This window comes from Pundamilia nyererei, unplaced genomic scaffold (assembly GCF_000239375.1).
Source record: "Pundamilia nyererei isolate P.nyererei 1_Seehausen unplaced genomic scaffold, PunNye1.0 scaffold00018, whole genome shotgun sequence".
Classification (NCBI taxonomy): domain Eukaryota; kingdom Metazoa; phylum Chordata; class Actinopteri; order Cichliformes; family Cichlidae; genus Pundamilia; species Pundamilia nyererei.
This window is the reverse complement of record NW_005187419.1, coordinates 224,784-236,209: the sequence shown is the minus strand read 5'-3', so window position 1 is coordinate 236,209 and position 11,426 is coordinate 224,784. Positions and strand designations below refer to the sequence as shown.

Genomic DNA, 11,426 nt, shown 5'->3' with positions numbered 1-11,426 from the left:
AGTATTGGGCAGATCACCCTGTAGCTGTCAGCATAGCTCGGTCTTTCCCGAATCTCTAGGTGAGACAGCGTTGTGAGTGGCAGGAATTCTATTTTTAGATGGATTTATTGTAATTTGTTTTGCATTAATATTTCATTCAGTATATCCTGAGTCAATAACAGGACTTTGCCAGTGGCTTTCGCTTACAACAGTAACAGACTTGAGCCCATGTTTTGTAGTTTTACCAAAGACCTGTATTGTTATTTCTTTTCTACTACATTTCATCATTTGTCTTCATTAATGAAAAGTGAAATTGATTTTAAAAAGTAAATCACCTAGTACCTTAAATAGTTAATGTTCATTAACAGTAATCTTTTTTTTTCTTTCTTTTTTCTATCTAAAGCTTGTCATAGTGAGTGGCAGATGATTATAAATGCATGGGTCAGATCCTTACAAAATGTGTATTCGTACATTTGATTTTTGTATTAAGTATACATTGACGTTTATGGCACATTGTGCAGTACTGGCAAGCACATGCTGACCTTAAGCGCGGATTCAGTGTAAGTTTAATTGTTGTCTACAGTGAAGGAATGTCAAAGGTGAATGACATTTGTGCTTCTGAAGTGGCCATATAAACTTCACTACTGTTGTGAAGTCAATTTTGTTTGTTGATTTTTGCTTATCTACATAAAAATCAGTTTGGAAATGAATAGCATTGTGTACTGTTATGCTAGGCCTGTAAGGTGCTTTCTTTTTATCCGACTCTTTTTTCTGTTTCTTAAAGCCGTGGTCCAAATTAGTTGTTGTTTTCCCGGGGACAGATGACAATTGTGACGCATCAATTGCAGATACAGACATAATTCCACTTAATTTGTTGCTGACCCTCAGTCTCTCTAGAGACTAGTCTACCTGCCAAAAATTTCTAGAAGAAATCAAACGTTCTCTTTGGAAGCACAGCTTGGTTTTTCTTTACATTTCTTCAGATTTCTTTAATTGTTTCTCTCGGACCAATTACGCTTTCAAATGTGTCTGTGCCTTTTAATAATTCTGTAATGTGGATTAATTGAAGAGACAAAATATAACTTGCTCAATTGGAATCAAAAGTTCAGTGCCTTACAGTATTTTGTGGACCATAATGTGATCGCTAAATGTCTCATACATTCAGCCTACTTCAGCTGAAAGGAAAAAGGCTAATCTAATGAGGTTTGCTTCACCAGTTTAAGAGGATGAAGCAGATTTATTATTATTTTTTAACTGACTGATAATCGTCTGTATTTGCCATGCACTTCAAGAAAACACAGCAACGCCCGACCACTGAACACACAGATCTGATGTGGATTTGTCATTTGATATCAGAAACCCAACAGTTTGCAAAGAAAAGCACCAAACAGGGAGAATCTTGTATATGAACTGTAATAGATGTATCATTATGCTCTGCATTGGAATAGTTTAATCTATTTTGCATTATTGTTAGTTGTTGTGTCTTCTTTGTTGTTGTTTTTTTGTTTGTTTGTTTGTTTTTAACATTATAAAAATGGAGCCAGAAGATTTATGCAATCTTGTACATGTATGGAGCTGTTCAAATTAAGTAAAAAAAGAAATATTAGTGTAAAGTCAAAAGTAAATGATCTTAATGTGGAGCCGGTTGTTCCATGTACTTTAGAAAATTTCAGTAAAAATGTTATTTTAACATTGAAACCCTGAAATATTGAATGTATTGCTCTAAATTAGAATTTCAATGAATAGGTCACTGGATATTATGGAGCGCAGTTAATTGATTATGATGTAGCATCTAGTTGTGAACTTCTATTCAATAAAATTTATTAGAACTTAAACAAATGCAAGTTTTCAAGTTTCTATTTGTTAGCATAATCATAAAATAACTATAAAGAAAGAAATGTATTTTTCTCAGGGTAAAACAGTGATTTGTTAGAGAATGTTAAATCTGAGGAAACTGCATTTCATGGATCTATTTACTTAATGTAAGTGGGTTTAGACATTATAGATTAAAACATATGTCCCTTATTTTGTGATGAGCTGTATGGATATGTAGGAAATTCTATACTGATAATTGTAGAAATTATTCTGTTGGTATATATTGATATTTTTGTGTTGTGAACACAAAAACAGGTGCAAGTCTTAGAATACTAGATGTTTCTTTTCTACATTGAGGATTGTGTACCGCATATTTACTGTAGTGTATTACTAGTTTGTTAACACTTGTTAAATTGTTACACTACAGTTATGCAATGGTTTACAGAGTTCACAAAATTATTTTTATCATCTTGAGAATTAAAATAATTTTTCATCTGAAAAGTGTGACTAATTTTTGTCTCAAACACAACTGACAGAAAAAGATTTTGCGCCTTAAAGAGGAAGTGGACTAGCAGAGGAGGCAAAATGCTGTTTTTGAATAAATATTTATTGAACAATATCTAAAAAGTAAAACAAGTGAAAGCTATAAATTTCTATGCACTTTTTGGAGCAACCTTTGGAAAATATGCTTATATGTGCACACATTTGAATGTTTATGGCATAGTGACGTCACAGCTCTCAGAAGACAAGGTATCAAATAGGTAGCATATCAGCAGCATAGCCTGGAAAACAATATAAAATGAACAAACTTCAAATGTATATTAACACATTGTTAGGGTTATTAAGCTGCTGAGGATGTGGTTTATTTAAATATATTAAGAATAAAAAAGAATCAAAAGTTGATATTTTTCAGGTGTACCTCTTTTTCATTTTCTGGGAAGACAATGCTTTTCCCTACTTGCTCCAGGTCTGGCCTTTCCTTGTAAATCCTGTTGCAATAATGCAGAATTTAAAAAAATAAATAAACAAAGTCTAAGTTTATCAAGTTTGTTTTTCCTCCATACCTTTTAAGAATCAGGCCAAACTCGGTTGCGATATTTTCTCTTCGGAGAGCCACGATGAGACAAGGAGTTGAGTTGATCTTTTGAGAGCATAAGAAAACAGCCAAAGTCAGCATCTGACTGCACTGTCTGCATGAATTTATGGTCCAAATAAACCTGTATCAAGGTCCCATTCCTCACCTTCTCCCTTATGCTTGACGCTTTAAGTGTCTCTGATATATGTTTTTGCTGCTCATCATCTAGGATGCTCATCCTTCCTGCCACTAGATGGCAGTCTGATCCCAGCACCTGCTCCACTATCTCCAGTTGAGAAGGCACTTGGCTGCCTGGTGTAGCGTTCAAGGGTATCAGCAGACAGGTTGTTTGCCTGTGCTTCAGGGACCCTAGTACCAACAAACAAGCAAAACAGAACATTTGTTTGCGTACAGCTTACAAAGGTTACCTGGAACTGAGTCATATTTCAACATCCTTTCCAAGAGAACCTCTGCCAAAAAGATAAATCATTTAAAGGGACATATTTGCTTAAAAATAACTAGTGAACTCTGCAATGTTCACTGTTGTCAATTAAACTGAGTCATATTTAATAATGGGGAGATGTGGATTCATTAATATGAGTACATGGCTAATGCGTTATGATTAAAAGGCATAGGTGCTCATAGCTCTGTTTTGTCAGCAACAATACTGTATAATTAAATAAAATATTAAAGAAAACACCAGAACCTCCATTTGGTCGTGATTCAGAGGAGACTGAAAGACTTTCCTGAGCTGCTTGAGTCAGTGTGCAGCTCCGCTGACGCTCTACGGAGGCTAATGGGTCTGAACATAAGCTGAGTATCTGGGGAAAACAAATCATCTGTTTTTTAGCCAAAATTACAACCCTTGTATTCAACATAGGATGGCTTTGAAGTCTGGTTACCCATGTCCCGTGTTTAACAAGCATACCTGCTCCTGTCTCATTGTGTTGGTCTCAGTACAGCAGAGCCCCTCAGGAAAAAACCTCCTCACATCCATAATTGCCTGCTGATACGATCCTGATCCTGTAACGTTGGTTACTGACATTTTAAACATAATACTTACATGGTAATCCTGTTCTCGTGTACGAGTATACAGGGTAGTGATCACAGAAGCTTATAAGTAGGTCGTACCATGACAGGTCATCCACATTGAAGAGTCCTCTTGGCTCAGCATGTCCAGCAGCCTCTTCACAGCATTTTCTCCCTGAAGGCAGAGAGCCAGCGAGGGGCCAGAGCACAGGTTGTACCCACTTTCTGCACGCAGCGGTGAAGTAGCACCACTTTTGTCATGGGTCACTACCTGTATGCCCACCAACGTGAGGCCACTCTGCTGAAGTTTGCTGACTATTTTAGTGAGACTGTGATTCCAAGCTCGTGGTTTCAACAGGCACACGGTGAGCAGCATCTGTGGGTCTGAACAGAAAGTTAGCAGCTCTGATGTATCACTGAGAGCACCTTTCATAGAGAACAACAAACTTACCGGGAATCATTTCATGCTCGAAGAAAAAAAGGGAGGCTTGTCTGAGGGCCACTTCAGGTGTGGGAGACATGAGGACACTCAGGCTTTGAGGACAGTCATGCGGTAGGAGCTTCCTCAACGAAGACAAATCAGCAAATCCTCTCAAAGCACACACTAGAGCTGGAGAAGACATCAGCGTTTCCATGCTGGTGTAGCAGAGCGGATCTCCCACCTCATACGGGCTCAGCTCCTGGGCTTGAAGTCGAGTCAGCACAGGAAGCCACTTCAGGCTGAGGAGCCTAAATCTAGCATGTTGTTCATCACCTATAACATTTAAAAAAAGTATTGCAATCAATTAGAAACAATAAAGGTAATTAAAAGAATTGTGATGAGGCCAAAAAAAATCACTCAGAATGAGGTTTGTTTAGCTAGTTGTGCTCTCAGATACTTCTACCTTCTTCTATCAGCACTCTGTTTAGGAGGCTGAGGCCTTGGGTCAAGTCCTTCCCACACAGAGTCAAAACTACTACCTGCTCCATGTCAGGTCTGAATGAACACCTGTGATGAGACAGGATCACACTGGAGGGATTTGGCACTGCCCACATGCAACTAACTACAAAGAAAACATATATAAGTAGAGAGTTACAGCACGGGATCGTCTTCTCGTATCTGTACTGACCATAAACTGCTTACCAAAGTTTTGGAATAAGTTCTTGTTGATCGGTACAGTGTGGAAACACAAGCTTGGCTCTGATGTGTGAACACCATCCTTTCCTGAGTGAATGTAACCCAGAAGCTTTTGAGCTTTGAATTCTTTCATTAGCGCTGAAACATATGACAGTTGGACGAGATTATGTTGACAGCAAAGACTTCCTGCATTATAAGACACACATTTTGACATTTCACGTTACAGAGATGAATTATGTTATAGGGTTGAGACAGATTTTGAGACCTGATGGTAGACCGACACTGTGACGCGATGCATTTTCTTTTCTCAGCAGTAACACGAGACAGTGAGAGGGCAGCTCTAGCTCTTTTTGATCTGGAGTGGAAGCAGGTGGACTGCAGAACACAGATGCCTACCAACAAATTATTGTTATCATTATTATTATTATTATTATTCTTAACCCTTATTTAACCACGAAAAAGAATAACTCAAAGGACAGCAATACAATAATAATGACTAATTATTCAGGTTATTCAGGCAAAACATTTGAAACCTGAACTGCCTTAAATTCATTAGGTGAGGCTAGTTCCTTAAGTTTTAGTTGATTCTACAGCTGATTCCAGCAGGAAAGAGCTGCATTTGAATGCTCTTTTTCCAAATTCAGTATGAACCTTTAAGACAGATAGAAGGAATAATTCTTGAAACCTAAGACAATCACTTTCCAAACCTTTTTTGCTTAGATTTGATTGATTAGAGCTTTTCTCTCTAAGACTCTGTGTACTGAGTGAGTGTCTTGGTTCTTCTACCTGGAAGCTGCTGAGGCCCAGGAGGGAGGCCCCATGGCTATGAACCTGCAGTCTCTGCAGCCCTCTAAGACTGAAGCCTCTGCGTTCACATACAGCCAGCACTTGGCCATAGCAGCATGGAGGAACAACAGGTGACACCAAGAGGAGGAAATCAGCTACACAAATTAGGGAGAGAAAGAAGAGGATCTCCACTCAAGTAAAATGTCCTTGATACAAACAAGGACTTTGACTCAGGATGATAAAAGTTAAAAATGAAAGGTGAGCACTGACAAATTTTCCCTACTGTGACAGTTTGGACTTGCTGAATTATCGTACCTTTAATTGTGGCACACAGGAAAGAAGATGATCTGCTTGGATTGGACAGGAAGGCTCCAGCTTGGTCATCTGAAGGCACACTTATAAAAAGAAAATGTTAGGTAGCTGATTCTAAAAACATCACACTGTAACACTTTAAAATAAGCTCCAGTCATCCCCACGGGATTACACCAACACCCATCAGTTAATGGCATCAATTAAAATGTAATAAATACTCTGGAATTTGTCCAGGGTGGTGGAAAATGTGCAATAATCAGTTATTTGATAAAAAAAAAAAAAACTTCATGGACATAGTTAAAGAACATTTTCCACACACCTGTTGTGATCCTGTGCACTTCCTCCCTGCAGTCTTCCTGAAAACCACAGGCACAGCTCACTGTGGACCTGACTGGCCAGTTGGGGTGAATAGATGAATGGTGGTTCTTGATCTCTGCAGTGTAGACCATCGCTGGAAGTGGTTTCTGCCTTTTTGGGCCGCAGAGAATCTAAGGAGCTAGTTATGTCCTTCAACAAGGAGTGGGCATAAGGACCTCGGACTGCTAGAGTAACAACGGGATGACAGGGCTCATGGTCTCTCAGACTACCCGCTGTTCTACCTGAATGAGAGGAGACGTTTTCAAAGGCTTTTTTTAATCAGTAAAAAAACAAGCATCCAGGCCAAGTGGAGTAACTTTAAGCACAGATGGTATTAGTTATGTCCTACCAAAGCGCTCACTCAGAAGCTCCTGTGGTGGATAAAGCAGCCGGAGACCACACACATCGAGTCCTGAGTCTAGGACCAGCTGGAGGGTGTAGTGTGTTAGAAGAGGATGTTGAAAGAAGCCACTGCACCCCAGAACAACTGACACCTACAACAAAAGTCGAGTAAAAATAAATTTAGTCCCTGCTGTTCCTCTGACTCTGTGCTTCCTGCAATCAAAAGAAAGCCGTTAAAGAAAGCACAATTACTCCTGCAGATAGCACTTTTAAAGACACCCCGCTCACCTCTGTGTGCACCTCCTGTGTGGTCTCTTTCCCCTTAAAAGCACGATCCCGAGTTTCCACTGTCTGCCAGTAAAAACCTGGACTTAGACCAAATGTCCTCTCTATGACCTAAAAAAACAAAAAACAAAATACAGTGAGCAGGAAGGAAAAACATCTGAGCGCTCTGATGTTGGGAGTCTTAAAGCAACCTTCCTGCAGCAACCCACCGTTTGGTTGGAGGTGGCAGAGATAAAACAATTTAAACAAGATGAAGGGAGGTGGATGGGAGAGGTGCAGGGTCGGTGGTCCAACAGGTTTTTAAGGTGAGGCAGCCAGCTGGTAATTGCAGTGAGTGAGGTCTCAGAGAGGAACCTGCAGACATTATTATAGAAAGGTGCATAGACGTCTGTGTCCCGTTTCTAGAAAACAAATATGAGATCTGCATCACTGTCAAATTCATGAGACAAAGGCTACATTCACACTGCATGCCTTAGCACTCAAATCTGAGCCACGGTTTACATCCCTTTGTTTGTTTGCCCATTCAGTAACAAAGCTTTCACATACTGTTTCTGATGCAGTGGCTATTACTTCTGTATTAGGTGTCAGGATGCCGTTAAAGGAAGGAGAATCTTGACTCTGACAGTAAAATTCCTTCCAAAAAAATAGCTAAAAAATGATTTAATGTGAAAAGATAATCACGAGTTTATATCCAAAACATCAGACTACTTTGTTGAAGCGATAGCCTGTGCAGCTGAACTAGAGCCAGGCCATACTTTCGTGTCATGCCAAGTACCATGTCACTTTATCCTTTATTTAAGCAGGCAAAGCATTAAAAAAAACTTCTACAAGCATTTTACAATGCCAATCTGGGAAAGGGTAGAGCCTCTTGAGGAACTAAGTTAGCTTCAAAGAAGTCTCAAAAGCAGTAAGAGTCGCTGGTAAAATTTTGCATCCTGGTGGTGAAAGTTTTAGCGAAAAGTTTACAAAAAAGGAACTGTGTCTGCCAGCACATCGCCACTCAACTCTCAGGTCAGGTTAGAGACCGGTGACATGAATTCTGATTTTACTGTTCAGTCTGAACTCATGATGTACCTACAATCTTTGCAAACTATATACAGACCTGTGTCTGATTTAGGCCACAGACTGACTTGGCTCAAATCAGAATTTAAAAGATCAGTTTTGTGCAGTTTAAATGTTTTTTTGTGCGTGTAATTTCTTTCTCATTTGTTTTGCATGTACCCTTGCTGGATAACAGTGACGAGCCACAATTAAAACATGCAAAGCCAGTCCATCTTCTGTCCACAGCTGGTGAAGTCCTGCAACCCAGAATGGGACCTTTGCGCTGATCTTGTCTTCACTGCTACGTGGCTCTGAACCGACCTGACAAAACATGAACACAGAGGGGAAAGAACTCAAAAAAACAAACTACAGTATGGCTAACATAAGAAGATAGAAGCCACTGTCCACTAACCAGAGACAGAAACCATGCCACTAAAGTGTTATAGATGTGTAATTTGGTTGCAGCTGGATATTTTCTCTTCCCATGTCCTCTGTCTTCTATCACACCAGGACTGCAGAGGTTGACTTTCAGCAGCATGGAGCCCTTACTTTCAATACCTGCTGGTAGTGTGCTGATTGGCTCTTGATGAGATGCTTCCTGAAAAATGGGAAGTAGTAAGTGTAGGGAAATGCACTGTGCATTTACTCTGAATTAAGTGACACTTACAAACTCATAGAGAACATCAGTCATTTCGGCAGCTGGCTGCTTCCCGGACACAGATTTGGTTGGACAATGTTTTTCCAGCTGCCTAAGAGTTTCCTGGGCTTGTTCATGGTGAGACGCCTTCTTAACCCGTCGTCTCAGTTGGTCCCTAATAGTTCGTCATCATCGCGGTTAACATATTTGTTTATAAGAGTTAATACAAATAAAGGCAAACAAAACAAACTCCATACCTCTGCTGTTTTGGTTCTTTAACTAAACTTCCTAAAACAGTTTGTGGGCTTTCCACTTCAGGTTCGGATTGTTTATCTACCCACAGATGTTCTGACTTAACATCTGTGCTTGCTTCCACGCCGAGCTCTGGATGACGCATACGTTTATCAGGATATTTATTCTCATTTCTATTCATCTCCCTTATTTTTTTAAGCAACATACTCTTTCCAGTCTCTTCCCTGCAAGCACAGCAATGACAACATGAGCAGAAAGAAAACAAGCACAACTGAAGTGTGACCAACGTTCCTGACGCAGGATGTATTTACCTGCCTCCCATATGCAATCCACGGTGCACTTTTAAATTGTTTTTCTTTGCAGGTGATGTTTTCTGGTGAGTGTTGTTGTGTTTGGCTGACGTCTCCGATGGAAGACTTGGGGATGTTCTTGCTAGTTTTACTGAGGGATCAGGGCAACGCAGGTCAATATAAACAGTGGAACATTCCCGGTGGCTTAACTGCAAATCTATTCCGCACTTTTCCACTGATCTGCTCGACATTCTATTTTCTCTGCAAGAAAAAGGTCGCTTATTATAATAATATTATCTTTAAAGGCTTAAGGATCCTGGGCAGTGATATGACTTACTTGTCGGAGTCTGGACTCACAGGTTCTAACACAGACGCAGTCTGATTCTTACAGAAAGCAGCTAATTTCTCCATTATATTCTCCTGCAACTTGTCTGTGCCACCACCTGCAAAACAAAGATTCAGTTCATAAACCTGTCATCGATCACTACAGCCTCAGTGAATCGTTTCATAATGACTTACCTTGATGCGTTTTCAGGGGTGCCACTGTTACATGGGGTTGCAAAGACAGCTTGTTCTCTTTTAGATTTTTATGGGCATCATCCAAGTCCCACTGGTCAAGGCTCTGAATGTAAGTTTTTAGAGAATATTTACTTGCATTGTTTATAACTGCTTTCATATGATGTTTTTCTACTCTTCAAACTTACAGCAAGTGAGAGAACAGGGCAACCATCATAGGATTTCACATTTTCCAGGTCTGGTTTTAAAGAGGCCTTCAGCTTGACTCCTTTATTCAACACCTCAGAATTATCCTCACCAGCACCCGCCTTTAATGATAACAAGAAAACAAAGTACATTTAAAATGCTGTGGCTTTATGGTGCTGTGCTCTAACCAGACCAGTATATCCCACCTCAGCATCATCCACACAGGCTAATGTATTGCTTTCTACAGTTTCACTAACATCCATTGTTTTGCAAATCTCTTCAGATAATGGTTTTGGGAGCTCCTGATTGAGGGAAACGAGACAAATAAAAACAATAAAAATAAGAAATAACAATGATCATTCAGAATCAGAATCACAGAAACAGAGGGAAATTGAGTATTTATTATTATCATTCATGTCATCATAATCAGTCATTCGTTTGCTTGGGTTTCATGATTTTTCTATCATTAAGAATAAAAAAAAATATTCACTGACCTCAAATTCAGCATCTACTGAAAAACTGTTGAAGTCCTCAGGAAGCTTCAGGGAAAGAGCAGCTGGTCTTTCGTATATGGCGATGATTTCGTCTTTCTCTGGCTATACAACGTTAAAACGGCATTAATTGTGTAAATAAATAGTTATTAGCGGACGTTAGCAAGATTTAAGTTTAAAAACACAACTTACAGGTGAAAGGTCAAAGTCCATGGTAGGAATATTTGGTTTAACTTTCTCCAAAATTGAATTCCAACACGAAGAACGGTTAAAATCCATTTATAACAATGTATAAAAAGAAACTAATTTAAAGTAAGAACGTTTTTTGTGTTGTTGGTGTGTCTTTGAGCTGAATGTGTAATTGCTAGTCCCTGGGTACTTCTTGGTTACCATTGGAAACGAGAAGCTTCACAACAGTGTTGCCTTCAAATGCTGCCAGTAATTCCCATACTGAAACGCGAAAGTTTCGCGAAAATGTGAAAGCAAACAAGTACTAAATTGGCATAGTGTTCCAAAGTTGCGTTGTGTGTGTGTTAGGGCAGGTAAGCTCACCAGGATGTAACTTTTCTAAATATAGGGAAATGTTCTTTTTATGCTGGCTAACACTCTTTTATGACCTTTTAAACACCGTGCTAAAATTGCTTAAAGTTATAGTTTTCATACAGCTGAATAAACGTCAAACAGAAAACCGATTAAACAGAAGTCTGAGATGATCGAATATTTACGCCAGTGTCCTGTTATATTTTAGACAGAAAGGAGCAGACGGCTGAGTTTATTTAACTCCCCCGAGACATCTGATGACGCAAAACTGAAGGCTAGACCGTCCAATTTCACAGCCGCTCACTTCCGGCCTACCGGGACTTCGGAGGACCCGGCCCACGTAGACCGCGAAGGCCGGGTCCTCAGGTGGATGCAG

At 39.6% G+C, this 11,426-nt stretch overlaps 1 protein-coding gene across 5 annotated transcripts; it reads right to left on the bottom strand.

The window, feature by feature from the left end:
* Nucleotides 1-2,387: 2,387 nt before the first annotated feature.
* On the bottom strand, nt 2,388-11,047 carry LOC102210392 (uncharacterized). Of its 5 annotated transcripts, XM_005725995.1 has the most exons (29): nt 10,703-11,047; nt 10,514-10,615; nt 10,226-10,321; nt 10,022-10,141; nt 9,837-9,939; nt 9,655-9,760; nt 9,339-9,578; nt 9,033-9,251; nt 8,806-8,950; nt 8,551-8,736; nt 8,319-8,459; nt 7,307-7,498; nt 7,101-7,208; nt 6,820-6,964; nt 6,433-6,712; nt 6,117-6,196; nt 5,802-5,956; nt 5,281-5,407; nt 5,022-5,153; nt 4,783-4,941; nt 4,350-4,652; nt 4,170-4,282; nt 4,001-4,073; nt 3,798-3,892; nt 3,576-3,690; nt 3,036-3,238; nt 2,859-2,935; nt 2,714-2,783; nt 2,388-2,576 (listed from the first exon to the last, which is right to left on the bottom strand). In XM_005725995.1, exons 1-29 carry the CDS (start codon nt 10,787-10,789, stop codon nt 2,508-2,510), a joined length of 4,041 nt encoding a protein of 1,346 aa, XP_005726052.1. In that variant the 5' UTR covers nt 10,790-11,047; the 3' UTR covers nt 2,388-2,507. The 5 variants fall into 5 exon arrangements, with proteins under 5 accessions (XP_005726052.1, XP_005726048.1, XP_005726049.1 ...); XM_005725991.1 differs by having other exon boundaries at nt 4,001-4,282; XM_005725992.1 differs by having other exon boundaries at nt 4,001-4,282; nt 4,350-4,654; nt 4,788-4,941.
* Between the last annotated feature and the right edge of the window lie 379 nt (nt 11,048-11,426).